This window comes from Quercus lobata, chromosome 9 (assembly GCF_001633185.2).
Source record: "Quercus lobata isolate SW786 chromosome 9, ValleyOak3.0 Primary Assembly, whole genome shotgun sequence".
NCBI classification, from domain to species: Eukaryota; Viridiplantae; Streptophyta; class Magnoliopsida; order Fagales; family Fagaceae; genus Quercus; species Quercus lobata.
The window spans coordinates 29,564,723-29,588,083 of NC_044912.1; the positions used below are offsets into that span (position 1 = coordinate 29,564,723).

The 23,361-nt window shown below is 34.9% G+C and overlaps 1 protein-coding gene across 1 annotated transcript; it reads left to right on the top strand.

The window, feature by feature from the left end:
• The first annotated feature begins 2,083 nt into the window (after positions 1 to 2,083).
• On the top strand, positions 2,084 to 2,800 carry LOC115961542. Its single transcript, XM_031080513.1, has one exon. It carries the CDS (start codon positions 2,084 to 2,086, stop codon positions 2,798 to 2,800), a length of 717 nt encoding a protein of 238 aa, XP_030936373.1.
• Positions 2,801 to 23,361: the final 20,561 nt, after the last annotated feature.

Genomic DNA, 23,361 nt, shown 5'->3' on the forward strand with positions numbered 1-23,361 from the left:
CAAAACAGTCTCTTTTCCAAAAACTATTCAGTCACTCTCATCCAGCTTACTCACCAAAAATCACTCAAAATCACTCCCCCTTCACCGTTAACGTAAGAAATAGTTGAAAAGTCACTCCCATTCGATCACTCTTGCTCACCAAAAATCACTGAGTGTCACTCCCAAGAATCACTCAAAATCACTCACTCACTCACTCACTCCCATCGTTCATGCAAACCGAACCGACAAAGACAGCTTCTCCGTTCAGCTGTGGCAGGAAGACTCACTCCTGGGTATCACGCTTCGCTTCACTTGACTGGGATTTGAAAGCTTGAGGTCGTGCATGCAAACCGATTTGAGGAAGATCAAGATTATTGCCTCTGTTCTGTTCAGCCGTTGTAGGTAGATTAGGATTTTGTGTTTTAATATTTGAAATCTAGGGTTCTAAATTGGGTCTTAAAATGCCGATGGTGGGTTTTAAAATGCCGGTGCCGGTGGTGGGTTTTAAAAACCCTTTTTTTTTTTTACAGAGTCGGAGAAATTTCCAGCTGAAACCCAATTTTGTTTTTACAGTTGCTCCTCATTTTTTTATGTTGTAGGCTTTGATGATTGTTCTGTTTAGTATTACCCGCCTTTCCCTCACCTGATCATGCTCATGATTGTTCTGTTGTAGGCTTTCTCTCTGCCGTGATTTGTATTGTTTAATTGTTTTTGTGGAATGTTACCAAATTGAAATCAATTTGATCTTTGGTTACTGCTTCTGTCAATTTGAAATCAGTTTGATTTATTGCTTCTGTTACCAAATTGATCATTGGTTCTGATTTTCAGATTAATTAGAATGTTACTAGTTGAGTCTGTTGTGGACAGCATGTTATAGTTAGTGTCTAATGGACCAGTGGACTAATGGACCAGTGAACTAATTATAAATTTGACCAGTGAACTAATGGACCAGTGAACTAAAAACTCTCCATTCCCTTTAAAAGTTGAATAATGCTCATGATTTTATTGAAATAATTATTCAGTCAATTATGATATAAGCTGGATGGTTATATATGTATTTTTAAAATAAGTCCAACTGCATTCTGAGTTCTCTTGTTTGCTCAATTCTGTTTTGAAATAAGTTTGTGATAATAATCGACCAGTTAACTAATGGTGCTGCTCTTATTACTACTCTTATCCATATAGGTATTGAGTCTTTATTAACAATAGAACTAGATGCCTCATTTTTATATGTATGCTTTAAGGCTTTGATCATCTTTCATTTATAAGTTTTATCATCTTCATTTATTCTGTTGTGTTTTACATGCAGATGGCTAACTTAGCATTCAATTTTGAGATTCATCATGGTGGGCAGTTTGTGTGGAACCCAGATTTGGTATATTTAGGAGGTAGTACTTCTTTTGTTGATAATGTTGACCCAGATAGACTTAGTTATTTTGAAATACAAGATATTTGTTGTGATGTGGGGGCATTTAGTACAAGTAGATATCATTATCTTATTCCTGGAGGTAATTTGGAGCAAGGGTTAAGGCTTATAAATGAAGATGATGATGTTGTTTATATGTGTGAGATCCATGCTGCATTGCCTACAGATAAGATAACACTATATGTTGAGGGTGGTGAGGATCCACTTGTTGTTGAACAACCATTTGATAATGAGGAAGTAGCAAATTATGATGATGATGTGCATGAGGTGGGTGAGAGTGATGATGATGTGCATGAGGTGGGTGAGAGTGATGATGATGTGCATGAGGTGCATGAGGGAGGTAATGTGGATGTTGAAGGAGGTGATATTGATTGGTTAGAGGAAGGGTTTGAGGGGCCAGATTTTGATGATGATGTTTTTGGAAATGTAGATGATGGGCCATCTACACATGCAGCCCCATATAGGCACTCTGAAGGAGATGATGGGCCATCTACCCATGAGGATGTACGTGTGTATGCAGCCCCACATAGGAATATTGCAGCTGACAATGACCCACCTCTTGAAGAGGGTGAATGGATTGACCCACCTCTTGAAGATGACATGGAAAGTCTAGTAGGGTCTGATGATGATTAGCCAGCACCAGCTGCAAAAGAACTTGAGTTTAATGTCCAAACTGACATGAGAAAGCCAGAGTTAAGGAAAGGAATGAAGTTTCCAAACTCTAAAGTATTTAGGGAGGCATTGAGGGAATATGCGATAAAGAAGCCAGTAAATATCAAGTTCAAGCTGAATGAGAAGAAGAAGATATCAGTTTATTGTATCAATGAATGTGGATGGAGGTGTTATGCATCTCAACTACCTGAAGAGTTGACATTCCAAATAAAAACATTCAATCCGGAATGCACTTGCCCTAGATCCTTCAAACACAGCCAAGTGACTTCAACTTATGTTGCAAAGAAGTTTATGCAGGAGTTTGACAAAAACCCCAATTGGAAAGTGGCTGGTGTTCAACATCATGTGAAGCAAGCACTTGAAGTTGACATAAGTTACAGTCAAGTGTATAGGGCAAAAAGGAAAGCTACTGGCTTGATTACTGGGGATGAACAGCTGCAATATGGGAAACTTAGGGATTATGCAGAGATGATAAGATTGAATGATAAAGGAAGTAGGGTTATTTTGCAAACTGAAATGGAAGATGAAAATGCACAGCCGAAATTTAAGAGAATGTATATTAGGTATAATGCACAAAAACTTGGGTTTTTGGGAGGTTGTAGACCAATTATTGGTTTAGATGGGTGCCACTTGAAAGGCAGATTTGGGGGGCAAATACTTTCTGCCATAGCTAAAGATGCAAATGACAATATTTTCCCAGTTGCATTTGCTGTTGTTGAGTAAGAAAACAAAGATTCATGGGTATGGTCTCTGCAGCAATTTTCAGATGACATTGGGGATCCAGAGCAACTTAATCTGGTCTTCATCAATGATAGACAAAAGGTATGACCTACAATTGTACTAACATATTTAGTAGACATTTTTAAAGTTCAATAATAATTGAGATGCTGTTTTGTAACAAAGCTGCTGTTTTGTAACAATTGTACTAACATATTTACTTGTTCTGTTTTGTAACTTGTATAAGGGTCTTATACCTGCAATTGAGATGCTGTTCCCAACTTGTGAGCATAGATATTCTGTGAAGCATATCTATAATAATTTCAAAGTGGATCATAAGGGCTTGGAGTTGAAGAATGCACTGTGGAGATGTGTTAGAGCCACAACAGTCAGGGAGTTTGAGAGAAGAATGCAGGAAATGAAGGATTTGGATGTCAAGGCATGGGAGTATCTTGCTGACATCAACCCTGCACAATGTCTAAGTCTCACTTTAGTAGTAGAGTTTTGTGTGATTGTTTAGCTAATAACTTGAGTGAGTCTTTTAATGCCATGATTTTAGAAGCTAGGGATAAGCTAATTTTAGCAATGTTGGAGTGGATTAGAGTTAGGCTCATGACCAAACAATACAAAAAGATGAGAGGTATAGCAAAATACACTGGAAAAGTTTGCCCTAATATTCAAGACAAATTAGAGAAGTTAAAACATGAATCTATACCTTTCAGTGCTACTCCAGCAGGCAGCTTCATGTATGAGGTTGATAATGGTCGTGAGAGACATGTGGTTGACTTGACTAAGAAAGCATGCAGCTGTAGGATTTGGGATTTGACAGGACTTCCCTGCAAACATGAGATCTCTGCTATTGTTAAGAACTTGGAGAAAGTGGAGGACTATGTGCATCCTTGTTACTTAAAAGAGACATTTGCTGAAACATACAAAGAGATAATACAACCAATGCCTGGCCAGTTTGAGTGGGTTAAGACTAGCCAACCTGCTCCTGTTGCTCCTCATGTGTATAAACCACCTGGCAAACCACCAAAGCAAAGAAAAAGAGATCCTGAAGAGCCAAGGAACCCTTATAGAGTTTCTAGGATGAACAAGACAATCAAGTGTGGGAAGTGCAAGAAAGAAGGACATAATCCAAGAGGGTGCAAGGCAGGCATCACTGGTGAAACTCCATGGCAGAGAGGAGATAGACTTGCTAAATCAGCAGCTGCAAGTATTTCCATGCTTTGAACTATATTCATTTCCTCAAGTATTTCGTGTGTATGTAACTTGTACTATCCTCTTTGCAGGCACAAGGCAGTAAATCTACAAAAACAAAGCAGACTGCAACACCTCAAACTGCATCTCAGCTACCAAGTACTAGATCTCAGAGTGCATACAGAGCTTTTGGTCAAACTGCATCTTAACCTGAGGTTGCAACACAACCTGCAACTAGATCTAAGGCTAACTGGTTCTCTTCATCCTCACAACCAAGCTTCCATACCCCTAGAGAGACATGAGATTCTTTACCATCTCAGGCACCTCTGGCTTGTTCTATTTTGTTTATTTTTTTCCTCTTACTTGCTATTGTTGGATCATCTTGCTAACTGTTGGATTTTGGTTATGCAGCCAAATTCATCTGCTAGGGGGTTTAAAGGCAGAAAGTTTCAACTAGTTGGTGGAAAGGGCAAGAATGTAGCTGGCAAGGGCAAGAATGCAGCTGGCAAGGGCACCTAAAGTAGTAAATGACAACTTGAAAGATGTTAAAGTTTCAACAATTTTTTTGTTATAGTTCACTTGTTTAATGTCTATGTCAAGTGTCAAAAATAATATTGGCAATTTCAGTTGGAAATGTGTATGTCTGAGCACTAGTGGACTAGTTGGTGGGTTTTAATTGGAAGATGTGTAAAGTCACAGGATGTGCCAAAAACAATGTTGGCAATTTTGTATGCATGTGACATAAAGTATTTTGTTAATGTCTTCACTTTTATTTTGTAAAGTCACATGATGTTAATGTCTTCACTTTTATTTTGTGAAGTCATAGGATGTGCTCAATGACTCTTCACTTTTATTAATGTTAATGTGCATTGAAATAGGATAAAGTATTTTGTTGTATTGTGCTTGTCTTGTACTTTTGGTGGACTCTATTTTTCTTGTCTTGTTCTTTTGGTGGATTTATACAGGTGTATGTATTCACACAACAAATCCTGTGTCTGTGTAAAACATGTTCCATTTATAGGCAGGTGTGCAACAAATCATGTATATGTGTAAAACATGTTCCATTTATAGGCAGGTGTGCATTGACACAGGTATATATATTGAACCAACATGTTCCATTCAAGTTATTATGTTATTAACATTTCCACATAACACTTTGTGCCAATATATATCAATTACAGGATGAAGTAAAAAGGAATAAAAAAATTATACTAAACAATATTTGCACAAAAACAACACTTTCCATTTCAATTACCCAATAACATTTCAACATCCCACGAAGCATCATGGCAGATTAAGGTTCCTCGCTCTTACATTATTGTTCACTGAGGCAAAACACAACAACATTACAAAAATGAAAAATAACCATGACAAAACTAATGCCATCTTGTACAATCTCTCACTCTCTCTAACTCTCTTAAGTTTCTCTCTAATTTCTACATAAAGCTCATGAGTTTCTCTTTCCCTCCGGTTACATCTTTCTTCCATTTCCTTAGTTGTCATTTCTCTCTGATTTGCAAGCTGCAATTCATTTTCAAGCATACTTATCCTTTCACGGTCACTCTTACAAGTTTTGTTATCCACCCACTGAAAGAAGCCACATTTGGGACCAACCTGAGCATTACAATTATAACAATTAATTTCACAGTTCACAATTAATCACAACTAATAATTCAATTCAACTCAATTCAAATACAACAATGTAATTGTTACTTATATTAAATTGACTACAACCAACGAATCTTCTTCCATAGTTACCAGCTTTTCGACTTGTTCTTAGGGTACAATTCTCAAGGGTACATAAATGACCATCTTCGGCACGGTAGAAACCACTAGTTGTAGAGCCATTGCCAGTTGATGAAGACATAGCAGAAATTTGTTACAAGCTTATAGACCAACAAATCTGTTACGAGTGGCAAGAATCAACTCATCTAAATTTAGTAACAACTACTCATGCTACAACCACATTGTTAAAAAAGTTGATTGGCCACAGACCTTTATTTTAAAGTAATAAGAAAATGCAGATATATTCATAATTGTTAAGCCAGTAATAAGAAAATGCAGATATAAACCAGTTCCATGGTTAAGCAAGAACCGAATTTGGAAGAAAGACTACCCAATTTTAAAACCCACAGGAATTTTAACACTCACCGGGCATTTTAAAACCCACCACCGGCAAAAATGGGTTTTTAAAACCCACCACCGGCACCGGCATTTTAAAACCCATCACCGGCATTTTAAAATCCACCGGCATTTTAAGACCCAATTCAGAACCCTAGATCTCAAAGATTAAAACGCAAAATCCTAATCTACCTGCAACAGCTGAACAGAACAGCAATAATCTTGATCTTCCTCAAATCGGTTTGCATGCACGACCTCAAGCTTTCAACTCCCAGTCAAGTGAAGCAAAGCGCGATACCTATGAGTGAGTCTTCTTGCCACAGCTGAACGGAGAAGCTGTCTATCTCGGTTCGGTTTGCATGAACGATGGGAGTGAGTGAGTGAGTGAGTGATTTTGAGTGATTTTTGGGAGTGACACTAAGTGATTTTTGGTGAGTAAGCTGGATGAGAGTGACTGAATAGTTTTTGAAAAAGAGACTGTTTTGATCTAGATGGGAGTGACCTTTGATCTATTTCCTATGTTAGAGTAACGGTGAGGGAGAGGTGGGCACACGGCACATAGACGGAGATAATCACAGGTGGGTAAAGTGTCAAAATTTGAACCACAGGTAGGCACTTAGAATTAGAGGTAAACCACAGGTGGGTAATGTGTAATCATCCCATAATAATAATAAGCCATGATAATTACTAAATAATATCATGATAATTAATCATGATATTGATGCTATTAATTAATCATTTTTAATTACTAAAGAATATCATGATAATAAATCATTTTAAAGTGAAATTGATGCTATTAAAAAGTAATTGAGGTTATAAATTATGTGGCGATTATGTAGCAAAGCTCAATGCATCATTTATAATACAAGCCCATCATATTTTAGATAAGGATAATCCAAAGAGTTCAACTTGATGAAAAACTATCAAAATGGGGATTTAAAGCAATATAAGTCTAGAATCAATAGGATTTTGAGGGTCTTTCTTTAAGATATTAGGACTGCCACTGAAAGCACAAAAGTCCTTAATTAAAAAGAAAAATAGTTATTTTCATCCTGTTAATTCCTTTAAGGGACAGAAAGAATGAAGGATAAGAAAGTGTCTAAATGTTTCTGTCTATTCATCAAGGAAAAGGAAATTAAAAGGAGACTAGACTCTGGAATGAAGATTTTCTTGAACATTTTTGAATGTATTACTGTTTCATATCTCTCTCTTTCTCACTGAGACATTGATTAGTTTTTCCTCATTTGTAATCAGTATATCCCAACAGTCAAGAATGCAAGCAACGAAATGCATATTTTATACATGACACTTAATCTCATGGATGTCAAAATCCTAAAATTCAATATTATGTTCCTTTTTTAAGTGATGCAATAATTCCAAAAAACTCCTGGTGTTGTAAACATTTGATATAAATGTAGTTTCAAAACTTTAACTGACTTTAATTTTTGGGATAATTACAGTAAACCCACCTGGGGTATGGCTCGTTTTCACTTTGCCTACCCGTGGTTTAAAACTTAACACTTTGCCCAACTAAGGTTACTTTTGTTAGGGCTCTGTTACCCACCTATTGGCTTTTCCGTTAAAAAACAACTTCTACCATCAAAACATAACATAACACGAATAAAAAAGTTAGGGTTTGAATTTTTTGAAAGAGAAGTTATGGGGTTTTGAAAGAGCTTGGGTTATGGAGTTGTAGAAGAAGAAGAGTACAGTTTCAATCGCCTCCTTGATAGAACCATTACTTCTTCTTCTTCTTTTAGAGACAGAGACAGAGATCTTGTTCGTTGACCAGGTTCGATGGGTCAGAGTCAAACTGGATCTCGGCGAGGATGCAGTTGGTTTCTTCGATGATGTTCTGGTTCATTGCGTCATCACCAGAGGAGCTGAGGTTGCCGATGTCGATGGTGCGAATTGGGGTCCAAATGAGAACATGGGGCAAATGGGTGTCCAAAATCCGAGAGCCCAGGAAGAAAACCCACCACCAATCTGATCTCCACGGCTCTACCACTCTCCACATTAATTCAAACAAGCTCCAGCCATTGATTCAAACCGCAATAACTGAAGCCCATAATGATTCAAAATGCAAAACTCAACAACTGAAACCCACGCAAAACACAACCACCAATCTGATCTCCCTGTCTCCACCACTCTCATCGATTCAAAAACCCACCACCGATTCAGCAACCCACACCGATTCAACAACCCACAACGCCGATTCAGCAACACACGCTGATTCAACCCATCTCTGAAACCCAGTCACTGATTCAACTTCAATATTGGAACTGAAACCCAGCCAACACCCAAATGACCACCACGACACCAAACCCATGGCTAATCTACCATGATCCAAACCCATGACTGGATTTTTCTATACCTCACACTTCAGTTGTTGGCTTATCTCTATCTCACTCTCTCTTTGTTGATAACGTTGTTGGTTTTTTTGAGATGTTGGTCTTCTTGTAAAATTTGGTTCAAAATTTTGAGTTGTTGTGAAATTGTTGATATTATTATAGATTAAAAATAATTTCAATGAGCCATTTGATTGGTTTGTTGTTCCTCCACTTTATTCTCATTGAAGTTCATGAGCAATGAAAAATCCTAACTTTTTTATTCTTATTATATTTGTTTTTGCCTAAAAATGTCTTTTTCTAACGGCAAACGGAGAGGTGGATTACGGAAGGCTAACAGAAGTAACCTTAGGTGGGTAAAGTGTAAAGTTTTAAACCACGGGTAGACAAAGTGAAAATGGGCCATACCCCAGGTGGGTTTACTGTAATTATCCTTTAATTTTTAAATCGTAGATTTAGATTCTAGGTACCAATCCCAAGTTCAGTGTATCATAAATATGCCAAACTAACCACGTGTTACTATATACATATATGAGTAATTCTATGGTATCCCAAAAAAAGGGGTACGGTACCCATTAGTAAGTAAATTGCTACCCAGGTTACTTTTTTCTTACATTTGACGGTTTCATCTTCACATTGTACAGTTCTAACATCACATGTGACAGTTCTTTTCTCACATTTGGTGGTTCCCTTACTTTTTTATCATATTTGACGGTTCCATCATCACATTGTGCAATTCCAACATCACTTGTGACAGTTTTTTCTCACATTTGGTGGTTCCCTTACTTTTTTTTCTCACATTTGATTGTTCTATCCTCACATTGTGCGGTTCCAACATCACATATGACATTTCTTTTGTCACATTGGATGGTTCCTTTACTTTTTTCTCACACTTGATGGTTCCATCCTCACATTGTGCATTTCCAACATCACATGTGATAGTTCTTTTCACATTTGGTGGTTCCCTTATTTTTTTTCTCACATTTGACGGTTCCATCCTCATATTGTGCAGTTCAACATCACATGTAATAGTTTTTTTCTCACATTTGACGGTTCCATCCTCACATTATGTGATTCCAACATCACATATGACAGTTCTTTTGTCACAATAGATGATTCCCTTACTTTTTTCTCACACTTGACGGTTCTATCCTCACATTGTGCAGTTCCAATATTACATGTAACAGTTCTTTTCTCACATTTAGTAGTTCCCCTTACTTTTTTCTCACATTTGACGGTTCCATTCTTACATTGTGCAGTTTCAACATCACATGTGACCGTTTTTTTCTCACATTTGGTGGTTCCCTTACTTTTTTTTTCCCTCATTTGACGGTTTCATCCTCACATTGTGCGGTTCCAACATCATATATGATAGTTTTTTTGTCATATTGGATGGTTTCCTTACTTTTTTCTCGCACTTAACGGTTCCATTCTCACATTGTGCAGTTTCAACATCACATGTGATAGTTTTTTTTCTTACATTTGGTGGTTCCCTTACTTTTTTCTCACATCTGATGGTTCTATCTTCACATTATGCAGTTTCAATATCACATGTGACAGTTCTTTTATCATATTTGGTGATTCCCTTTTTTTTTTCTTCACATTTGACGGTTTCATCCTCACATAGTGCAGTTCCAACATCACATGTGACAGTTTTTTTTCTCACATTTGGTGGTTCATTTACTTTTTTTTCTCACATTTAACTGTTTCATCCTCACATTATGTGGTTCCAACACCACATATGACAGTTCTTTTGTCACAATGGATGATTCCCTTACTTTTTTCTCACACTTGACGGTTCTATCCTCACATTGTGCAGTTCCAATATTACATGTGACAGTTTTTTTCTCACATTTGGTAGTTCCCCTTACTTTTTTCTCACATTTGACAGTTCTATTCTTACATTGTGTAGTTCCAACATCACATGTGACCGTTTTTTTCTCACATTTGGTGATTCCCTTATTTTTTTTTTCACATTTGACGGTTTCATCCTCACATAGTGCAGTTCCAACATCACATGTGACAGTTTTTTTTCTCACATTTGGTGGTTCATTTACTTTTTTTTTTCTGACATTTAACTGTTTCATCCTCACATTATGCAGTTCCAACACCACATATGACAGTTCTTTTGTCACATTGGATGGTTCCCTTACTTTTTTCTCACACTTGACGGTTCCTATTCTCACATTGTGCAATTCCAACATCACATGTGACTATTCTTTTCTCACATTTGGTGGTTCCCTTATTTTTTTCTCACATTTGACAGTTCCATCCTCACATTGTGTAGTACTAATATCACATGTGACTGTACTTTTATCATATTCGATAGTTCCTTTATTTTTTCTAACATTTAACGGTTCCATCCTCACATTGTGTAATTTCAATATCACATGTGACTTTTCTTTTGTCACATTTGGTGGTTTCCTTATTTTTTTTTTCTCACATTTGATGGTTCCATTATCACATTTGACAATACCAATATCACATTTGACAGTACTTTTGTCACATTTAGTGGTTCTCTTTTTTTTTTTCTTCTCACATTTGATTATTTCATCATCACATTAGGTAGTACCAATATCATATCTAACCATACTTTTACATTTGGGCCCACCATTGAAGTCACTTTTTTACATACTTATTTCTTTATATATATGTTTGTAGCAAAAAATGAGGATGAAGATGGCAATCCCACATTGGAATGGTTTAAAATACATATAGTGACGATGACAAGTATATGTCAAAATTGATGGTTCCTTTTTTTTTTTTTTTTTCTCATTGATTACCATAATACCTAGGAAACATAAAGAAAATGACCATAATACCCTTAGAACCTAAAAATAACTGAAATAACCACGAAACCTAAAAAATGACCAATATACCCCTTAGAACAAAAAAAAAAAAAAAATTGACTGAATGACCTTGAAACTTAAAAAAAGACCAAAATTACCATAAAACCTAAAAAATGACCGAATTAACGATGAAATCTAAAAATGACCAAAATACCCTTAAGACAAAAAAAAAATGACCACATGACCTTGAAACTTAAAAAATGACTAAAATTACCATAAAACCTAAAACATGACCAAAATATCCATGAAACCTAAAACATGACCAAAATACCCTTAGAAAAGAAAATGACTATAATGCCCCCTATAACTAGAGAATATCTAAAAATACCATTAGCAACTTTAAAAAGATTGAAATACCCTTAGTACCTAAAAAATGACCAAAATGACCCCAAAAACCTTAAAAATGACTGAAATTCCCTCAAAGCCAAAAAAATGACCAAAATTCCCCTAATTCCCTCTAAAATTATCAAAATACCCTTAGAACCTATAAAATGATCAAAATACCATTGAAAGTCTATCGAAGGCGATAGGGGTGAACTAGCCAAGGACTCTCCGACGGTTAAGCCAATATTTCTTCCAATGACTCAAATATGAAAAGTGGATGAATACCTTCCTTAACTTGGTGAAACTTGGTCCTTTTTATAGAAAGTTTGGAGTGGGTTTACTTGTTAGGTGCCACTAATATAATGGGAGATGGGTGGACTTAGTGGGGAGAATGGAGTGAATTTTGGGGAATTCACCCCATATCTCGGAATAATGGATGGTGCAACCGTTCTTGATTTGCATAAAACATCTTAGAACTTACTAAGTGCTGATCATCCATGATCTTTTGTCCGTCGACAACTTGTCTCTTATCCTAGACGACATTCTTCCTTTTTGGTGTTACTTCTTTCCTCTTTCCTTTCTGGACATGGATATTTTGGACCAACTCCTATGGACAAGTTGTATATGCTTAACAACAATCCGCAAATATCTTGCTGATGGATGGCATCCACCTTTTCCTTGTACGTTCCAGCTTTGGCAGATGACTGGCTTCACTGTCCATTTACAAGTGTAGAAAATGTATTAGAAATCAATAATATGCCAATTAACATAATAGTTCAAAAACTAAGGTGCTAAAAAGCCAAGATTTTTAGGTGTACAACATATGGCGCAATAAGATTTTGAGGGGGTAATATATTTAGCAGATTATAAAATTGGGGGTGAAAAATATTTGATGAATTAAGTCTCCCAAGATTACAAATCTAAAATAATGAACAATGAACCAAGTGTCCTGTGTTTGAAAAATTACAATTACAAGGGAAAAAGAATTCATTTGTAGATAGGACTATCAAAGCACATAATAAGCTCATGAAAGGCTCTATTCTAGACCTTCACCCATCTGAGCATTCCCTCATCCTACCCATTAGGTCTTAACAACTTAATAAGTTTATTAGAAAGGGGAAGAATGGTAAAATAAGAATTTAAGTTTATATAACATTGTACTGTACTTAACCTGCTTGACTACTCAATCAATAAAAAATTTCAAGTGTCAACAAATAAATATAGAAGGAGAGGCTTTCCACTGATAACTTTATTTTTATTTTTTTGAGAAAGCACTAATAACTAAGTAAATACTAACTAAAATGTGGTCTTACAAATTTCTTTAACCTTGATATCCTTGAATATAACTATTTTATGAGGTTGATTCCCAATATCTCATATTAGTTCAAAACATCAACCGTATTCATCATACCAATTTAGTGTAGATGTCAACTGACTGTATTGGAAATAGAGCCACTATAAAGAGGTTTGAGTATATTTTCTTAAAAGTTAAAATGAATCAGACCTAATTATAGTAAGGTAAACAGTAAACTACTGAATATAAAATTAGAGACATTAACATATCTATTTAGTAGGTCATTCTATTGGCAAACAAAGCAACTAGGTTACCCACTTGAAAACATAGCTTAAAGTGTTTCCTGCTATAGCTTTCTCAATTTGGATGGTATAGTTTGAAGCATAGAACCCACTCTGATGACAATGACTACCAAGCCAACACAGTATTGCAAATTACTTGCTAATTGACAATTATTCAATGAGCACCTAGCTTTAAAACCTTGAAAATGATTTCATCCAAAATAGTTCATCTGAGAAAGGCTTTGCAAAAATAATAACTTTGTCACCATGATCCTCATACAGCATATGCTTACCCTTAAATCTTGAATCAATGGTAGCAGCTAATCCTCTCCAAATGCTGTCGAACATTTAGGTGCATGCCAAGAAGTTGCAAATAGACTTCAAATTCACAACCCCAGTTGACACACAAGTTCCACACAAGCTAGTCAAATAAACAAGTAGGCTGCTCGTGTGCATCCCTAAACATTTTTTAGGGTACCTATCACAACAAAAAATACCATTTGTTGAAATTTTAATCGCCTCATTTTGCACCTCCATTTAAAGAAGTCCATTGTGAATATACATGCCTATTCTACTATTGAACTGTTCACATGCATACTTAAGACCCTTCAAACAGATCAAATAGCAACACAGTGAATGTACACAAATCTTGTGACTTAATTGGACATGTCCTTATTCCAACTACTAGTCAAAAATAAAAAGAAATTGAAGTTTGGCATACAAAAATTGTATATCACATTTAAGTAATTTTCTTTTTCTTTTACAGTATATTAAGTACCATAAAATGATTGGGTTATGAATATGTATGTTAATGACATAAGATCAATAATACAAATTAAAAGCAAGAAACATTATGTGATAAAAAGTTTAAGATTGCTATTCCTATTTCTTTATTGCAATAATCAAGCAGAATCTTTATTAAGAAACACATACACACATTGGCTGTTGATCCTATAAATAACACAACAAAAAAAATTTCTTTGCAACTTGTAATTGTTCCATGGAGGAAATATAAACAAAAAAATTTAGTTCACAGCAACATAAAGAGACAATAGAACAAGAGAGATCAATAGAAAAATCCCAGACCCAATGAAAACCCACTGACCCACAGAATACGAAAAGACCCATCGAATAACCACGACTCATCAGAAAAATAAGATACCCAAAGACTCACTGAAAAGCCCTCTAAAATTCACAGCCACAAAAACCCAAGATAACACCCAAAGAACTCATTGAAATTGAACCCACAAACTGAAACAACACAAACATAGGGCGATAGAACCGGAGTGAATGAAATACTGAGAAAATACAATAAAACAACATAAACTTCATGAAGAAGATTAAGGATTCCTCCTCACCCAGCCCATACACAATACCCACAAGAAAATCAATGAAATAAAGGGTTCATATATCTACGTTTTCAAATGGGTAATCCTAAAAATAAAGAAAAAAGGAAACAAAACAACGACATTGAAATTAGAATTTTATTGTTTTGATCCTTGCCTTTAAGATATCAAAACGATTTTCATCTTTGAAGAAACCTTCACCTGAGAATGCAAGAAGAAACAATCTGAGAGGAGTGGAGAACATGAGAGAGAAACAAAAATGCAGAGAACGCGAGAGAAACTAGAGAGCGGTGCCGACGAGTTGGATTGGATGAGAAGAAGCGCCACCGATTTGAGGTTGTGGGTGTGCGGCTGCGGCTGTCTGGTTCTTGTATGGTTTTAACTGTGATTTGAGGGTTTTGTTTAGAGAGGCAAACTGAGACAGAGCAAGCCGAGGTAAGAGAAGCAAACGTGAGAGAGAAAAGTTTGATGAATGTTATAATTTTTGGTTTATATATAAAACCTGTTTAACCGGTAACCGAAACCCATTAAAATTACATCAATGGTCAATTAAGATTAAAACAATACTAAATGGAGGGTTTAGATTTACGGGGTACGGTACTCCCCTTTTTTTGGGGGTACGGTGGAACAACCCTACGTATATAAGTCCCGGTAAGATCATTTAGTCCTATAATAATTACACAAGTAAAGTTTCATGCTTTCCATGTTCATAGTGATGCATCTTCTTTCCATATAGTGAATAATATGATTATTTATGTTTACAGAATATATTACCCCTTGATCTTCACACCACTCAGCACTTTCCTGGAGCATGTTTACATACAAATCAATTTTCTTTGAAACTTCTTCCTCCATTGCTCGAATACTCGTTCCAGCAATAGAATTAGGGCGTGCTATGAATTGGATACCCACTATGTCAACCCAAAAAAAGAAAAGGCATACAGTAAGCAAATATTGGTTAGAGTTTTAGTTTCAGTTATGCATTTATGTACCGACTAATAGCAGTGTACGCACACAGACATATTAGTGAGTTAACGTTGAACCCAAAGGGTACCATTCTGATCATAATGGTGATGTGCTGCTTCCAGAGGAAAACTATCTCAAAGAGACCTAAACTAAATTTATGGATAAAGGGGTGCCATGTCTCAACCTAATCACAGGTATGAAGATGAAGCATTACCTAAATTTTATGATCAGGGGGAAGATGTTAGAAGTTTTCCCTTCTAAATTTTTGTGCTTGAAATTTATAAGCATTTAAGTATATCTCAACCCTGGATTGCACACCATTGTATGATCTGCTAAGTCAAGGACTTCGCCAGGACTTGAGCAATAAAAGATTGACATGTACCAGGAAATCTCACTACTCTAAAAAGGAAAAATGAAGATAAGAGTAGGAGATTGCAGCCATAACTACGAAAAGTAGTGTGAATCAGCTATATATTTTCCCGCAAGTGTAATTAGGAGCATTGAATTTGCATTTTCTAATGGGTCAGTATATCACTATGAGGCAACAAGATCACAATATTTCAGATTTCTTGGTATATAATAAATTAATTTTCAAATCAAAATCATCCATCATTCAACCCAAAAGACCTCAAGAGTGCACACACTGTGCTGCTGTTCAGCGTGTCCACATGCATACACAAAAGACCATGATTATATAATACTTCTATTCGGTTTCTAATTGTGCCCCTTCGGGTTTTTTTTAATAAAAAAACCCATACCCGACCCTATTCTTTATTGGATCGGGTAAAATCCGGCCCATTAACATCAGGCCGAGTTGAGTATCCATGGGTCGGATTTAAATTGCCATCTCTATTGCCTTGGCAGAATGGCTCGAGACCCAAAATAAAAAAATGAATAATTGGTTTTATAAATATAATTAATAAATAATTAAAATTTCACACTCTCCTTCCTATCCCTAAGAAAACATTTAAAATATTTAGCCAATAAAAATCAATCTCAATTGAAAGCATAAATTGTGTATTAAAAAATGTTGTGAGTATGTCAAATCATCATTGACAACTAATTTAACCTAACAATTTGAGTCTTCATTTTTTTTTAATATTTTAATTTTAGTATCCCACACAATAAATTGTTAGCACAATCCATTTGATCTCTCACACAACAAAACTCTAAATAATCTCTTTCTTAACATCAAAATTAAAATTGGAAATTAAATTTCATTTTTTTTTTGTTCACCATGCATCACCTTGCCAAAGAAAAAGTAAAACTCTTTTTCTTTTTTCTTTTTTCTTTTTTCTTTTTGAAAAAAGGTAACACATTTTTCATATCTTTTTGTTAATTTTTTTCTATATAAAACTAATTTGGTTTGGTTAGTATTAATTTATCAAGTTATGTTTTGAATTCATCTTTGTCCAAATAGATTGAGGTTATTGAGTGATTCTATTGTTAAGTGAAGTTGCAACAATGCTCTTGATAAATTAGATTCTTTTGTTTTGTACATACTGTAATTTTATCTTGTAGATAGTGTTTATTTTATTTGTAATTTTTAATTTTTGTTATAAAATATCATTTTGGATATGAAAATTCTTTTAGAAAATAATAATATTATTAAATGAATACTAATTAGGATCTCTTTATCAATTTGTTACTAGCAATAGAAAAAATCACAAATCAATAATAATAAAACATGTTAGAATATAGTGAAATAATACAATAGAAAGTTAACAATGAGAGCAACTGTAATAATATTTAAATATATAATATAACAATTCTCAATTACAATAGATTTTTTTTTTCTTTCTTTCTAAATGCATAGATCGCACATAGTTTTATTGGTAAGAGTTGTTATATTTGTTTTTGCAAAAAATAATTTTTTTTTTCAAAAATAAAATTAATATATTACTACTTTAGTTCATACAAAGTAAGCCACCATCATCTTCACCATTACAGTCTTTAGAAAAAACAAGTTTCATGGTCATGTGAAAAAAAATTTAAAAACTTATCCATTACAACATTGGTCAAGGATTGCACTCAGCAAATTAATTCAATTAGAGTATATTTATGTTCAGATACCAATTGTTGGGTTTTTAGATCTCAGTTGTGTTTATGCGGTGAATCAATTAGTTATTCCAAATTTTCAATTATTTGTTAAACAATTATAGTCGCATAATCAAATGGCATATATTGTCATCAATTGCAATTCAATTTCAGTTGCTCTAGATAATAGACAATTATATGATGACGAAGTCAAACACCCAAGGAAAACTATCCAAGGGAAAAACTATTATGGGGTAAATTATTTTAGGGAGATAAACACCCTAAACAAATTCCTTGAGTAATTAATATAATATATAGAGACACACTTTAGCCTAAAAGGCCTAAATCTAATGGGTATGTGCTCAATTATATTATATTACCTACTCATTCTTTTAATCTTTATTCAATGTGGGACTTCACTTACACGTGCACGCCCTACAAGCTCCCCCTCACATGTGAGTCTCTGTCTCTTTGCGGGCTTCAAGACCTCTCCGTAGGCCATGAACAAGTCATACTCGCTCTCCCTTGCTTAACGGGCTTTTTCCTTCACCAGTGCATCATCCATGGGCTTTCATATGTCAACCACACATGTCTTTTATCCTCCATGGAAATCTCGCACTTCATCATTGTTTATAGCACCATTGGCAATAATACTTCTTTGTTGGGCCTTTTCCAAGATCGTTTGTGTGGGTTTTATGGATTTGCTTGGTGCAATCTACCTTCCCTACTCCAATTGCGAAAGAGACCCACCTTACTCCGTTTGCGAAAAGGCTTCAAGTACACAGACCCCGTTCCCGCTCCAATTGCAAAAGGAACCTTGATAACCTTGTCACTTTCGCCCCACACCACCTTGAGCTCTAATACTACTTGTTAGGGAGATAAACACCTTGGGGAGATTCCTTGAGTAATTAATATAACATATAAAGACACACTTTAACCCAAAAGACATAAACCCAAAAGGTATGTGCTCAATTATGTTATATTAATTACTCATTTTTCTAATCTTTATTCAATGTGGGACTTCACTCACACGTGCACACCAAACAAATTATTCCCAAATGAACAATCCACTATAGTAAGAGAATTTTACAAATCAAGTACAAATCCTTTATCTCTAGGCTTTACATTCCCAGTAGACAAACTTTCTGTAGAAATATTTTATGACTATAGAACCTCTGAACTCTATCTTCAACTATATGAACATGCCACGGATGAAGCACTCACGATCAAACCAAAATACATTCTAAGTTTACTGTATTGTTCTTAGCATTTTTTTTTCCAAGTGCTGACAATTTTATTGCAATCTAACTTGCTTTTAGGTCAATATGTTGGATGCCTCATATTTGTGTTTGACATTGTCATAAATGTTTTGTTCTCGTTATCACTGTAGTGACCATCTTTCTCTAGATCAAACAGATACCTCTAGAGTTTGACAGTGAGATGAGAAATATTCCCATGTATTTCAATAAAATCCCAATCATTGCTTGTTAAGGTAGTTAGATCTACCAAATTTCTTCCTATTCACTCGTAATGAACCTCCTAAACTTGTTTGTAATGGAATGAATTAAGTTTGTGAAAGGGCTATGGGATTTAACTAAATTATAAGAGAGGAAAGAATGACTGTTTCAAGGGAGTCATCCTCCAAGAATTAGGGAGAATGATAGAGAATCAGAAAAGGGAATGACAGAATGAGAATAGAGAGAATTTGCAATACTATACATCAGTGCCAATCAATAGCTCGAGTTCAGGGACGCATAGCTTGTTACAATAGCACTAGCCAACAGAAATCAATACAACATTAGCCAATCAAATCACTGATGGCTATTAACGAGCTGAACAACCTGACTTCTATGAATAGCCACTAACACCTTATCATATCGTACAACTGTTTATTACAGCCCGCTGATCACATTACTTACTGCATCACATTTCTCACTTGGTCATCACACTGCTCTGCTTGCTGCGTACTCAGGCATCCCTTGCCATGCAATCAGCTATTGTGCTACTTAGGGGTGGCAATTTTTATTCATATTCATGAACCTGCCCATTATCCACCTTATTTGGATAAGTCTTAACCCAATCCATTTAAATATTTTGGTTAAATGGGTAAAGACCCATTTGGTTATTTAATTAGATGGGTCTAAATGGATAAATCCACTAATACCCACTAAACCCATCTAAATTTTAAAATTAAATAAACCCACGAATTACCCACTAAACCCTTTTAAAATCTAAAACTTACATAAACAGTATAACCTTAAACACTTAACATTCAGCCCTCTCACTCTCAGTCTCACTCTCCTTAAACACTTTCCCTCAAATTTTCTCAGTAACCAAACAAAAGTAATTACAAAAAAAAAAAAAAAATTATATTCCTTATCTCTCTCTCTCTCTCTCTCTCTCTTGCGTTGCGTTGCGTGTACACCTGTTTCTCTCTCTGAAGCTTCCCGATTCAATCCCTGATCTCCGATTCACAATCGGAACATAATACTGTTGTGGCCGTTGAATCATTCATCAGTAACTGACCTTATTGAGTGGATTTTGGCATTTGCTGTGCTCAGTGGTTGTGCTCGGTGGTGGTGGTGGTGGTTGTGGACAAAGGTTGATGTGAATGCTCGAATTTGGGATATCTCTCACGCTCTCTTCCAATCGCGCCAACACCGTTCAGGTTTGTCACTCTCTCAACTCATTTTCATCTTCATTTGATTTTTTTGTTTGTTTGTGGGTTTGTCTTTATTTTCTGTTTTTGTTTGTGGGTTTGAAATGTAAATTATGTGTTTGATGAAATGCTTAGCAGAAGATAATGCTCTCTTTGTTTTTGTCGAACTGAAATGGAGAAATGGGATTTAGGTTATAAGTCAGCAACTAGTTGTGTAGGTAGTACTTTTACTCTAGCATTCTAAATTGATTGTTTGTATAATGATTGAAAAAAAAAAAACCACTATTAATAGTTTACTTTGTTCTGTTAGTCTAGACAAACTCACAAGCTCGGTGAAGGTGGCTTTGGACTCGTTAAGATTTTCAAGGTAAGATTAAGATCCCTCTCTCAATTGGGTTTTGAGTTCTAAGTTAATGTTTTTTTTTTTTTTTTTTTTTTTTTTTTTTTTTTTTTTCTTTTCTTCTGGGTGTTTGATGATTTGCATCTATCCACTTTTACCTTTTGGGTTCTGTTCAAATTGTCACCTATGTTTCTGCCTTTTGTGATTTTGGTTGATTTGAAATATATAATTTCCTATTCATTTTTTATACTTGTTAAATTTTCTAGTACTTTGTCAGGTGGTTCTGGATTTGATCCTCCGCAGTGGTTTGGTGATATAAGTATACCTGAAGAATGATGTAAAAGTAAATTTTTGCTTCTTTGAGTTTAAGGTTTCAACTTGTCATAGCTAGCATTTGTTTCCTCAGCTGTACAAATATAGATTGAACTGGGTTGTATCAAGTGCATGAAGTTACTGTTTTTCTCTTTTGTTCTCAATTTAATAGTTTCTGCTAATGACTTTGCAATTATCACTATCTGCCTTCCAAGACTTCATTTTTGGATCAAGACAGCCTTCTGAGCTAGAGTTGGACTTAGCTTTCCACCAGGGAAAGTATTTTGCTGGCATTTCAAAGAAACTCAAGGGAACAACTTGATTTTATCCCCTCACCATATATACAACATTTCCCATCTCAGAACTTGTTTTCATCTGCCTTGTTGTATTAAAACTATAATTATGTTCTTTGCTGATTAGTCTTCCATTTGCCTTATTTGTACTAAAACTATATTTGATGAAATCCTGGGTTCCTCCACATTTGATTCTTTAAAGCACATGACAACCAATTTTGGAGTTGTTTAGGTGCAACCATCTTTGGCTTCAAATTTTCAGTGGTTTTCATTGTGGATGTCAGAGTACTATTCTGATAAAGATTCATTAAAAATTTAAGCTAAAATATAGTTCATTACTGTGTTTGTGGTTTTATTTTTCTCTATGATTGCTGGAGCGTAATTAAGTTTATGGGCAATGTTAATTAAGGTTATAAATTATACTATTTTGATATTGGTGTTGAATTATGAGCTACTTAGTAATTTCTTTAGGTTCCAGTCTCTAATCATGTTTTAATGAGTAAGATTGAAATTCCAAGACATACATGTGTTTCTAAATTACATAAAATAGAAGTTGCTTATATTTGTTTAAAAGATTCAGCCACACCTAAAGTTTTGGATCTTTACGTTTTTAGTGGGATTATGTTAAAAAAATGGATAAAAATGTTGGACCTTATTATGGAAATATAGCTCATATTTAGGAATTTAGTTTAATTTTTGACATTTTTTTTTTTTGGCTAACTAATTTGACAAATGAGAAAACTTGTATATTTATCATTCTAGGGGTATTTTGGTAATTTTGGATGTCCAAGGGTATATTGGTAATTTTGAAAGTGTAGGGGGTATTTGGGTCATTTTGGGTATTTAAGGGCATTTTGGTAGTTTTGAAAGTTAATAAGGTATTCAACTGGTTTTGGAGGTATTTGGGTCATATGGAGTTAAATGGGCGGGTTACTAATTAAATGGGTTGGGCGGGTAATGGATAATTAATTTATATATAAACGGGTCATAAATGGATAAATGGATAATTATACACCCAACCCATTTATGACCCAACCCGTCCATTTGCCACCCCTAGTGCTACTCTGGTGTGTTGGGCTGTGCTCGTAGTTGCTGCTGTCTTCTAAGTCAGTCAGCTTCATGTAATCATCCCATGAGTTGGCTGGTAATTAAGCTTTTTATGTAAATATGTTCATCATGCTCAGAAATCTACTATGATTTCTTCATTTCTCTATTTACTTCATTGGTTGATGTATAATTAATTTAACTAATCTATATATATATATATATATATATATGTTTTTTGGACATGGATCTATGGTTCTTGGTTGAATATTGATTTAATTCACCATTTTCTAATAATTTAAATATTTGGGACTAGCGATACTTTATCATAATATCAGATCAAGTGGTTTTGAGTTCAAACCTCATCTCCACCCTTCCTCTCATTTAAAAATTAAAAGAGTACAGTATACATCCACCTCCTATCTCAACTCAACATTTTAAAGATAAATTGATAGAAAATGAATGAAATCTTGATTTCAAATAAGTAGGGAAATTAATTAAAAATTTTCCTAGTCGTAGATGGAAAGCACATAAAAATGTTTGTTTGCAATTTACAATATTCCATGATTGAACATTCTAAATCTGATTGTCAAGTGCTAACTACAAAGAATTATTTATTTATTTATTTTTATTTATCAATATGAAAATGCACTCTGACCTGATTTTTCTTGTTCATAGTTGCGCACAAAATCCAGTGAGGATCTATGCCCTTGTGACCTGTATGAAGATGAAGGAACCAAGTTGCTCTTATGCAAAACGGAGTTATCCTGAGAACTTATTGATAATTTGATGTCTTCACTATCTTGATAATTTGATGATAAGGAGGACCTGCATGAGAAGTAATCTGGACTAGTTGATGATAGAACAGACTTGGACATGGAATAGCTCAGCCTGGGACGTTCATTGACATATGTAGCAAACGTAGCATGAGATCTCAAAACTTCCACAGACAAGCTATCGTTTATTAACGCAACCTTGGAAGATATCCGTTTAAGGTAAAACTTTAAATCCCGTCTAAGATGCCTGTTAAGGATTGTATGTTACTATTGAATAAATAAAACAATTACTACTACTACTCGTCAATTATGATTGATTCCCATGTTGTTTATGATTGATCATGAGCAGAGTACATTATTATGCAATGAAAGAAAAT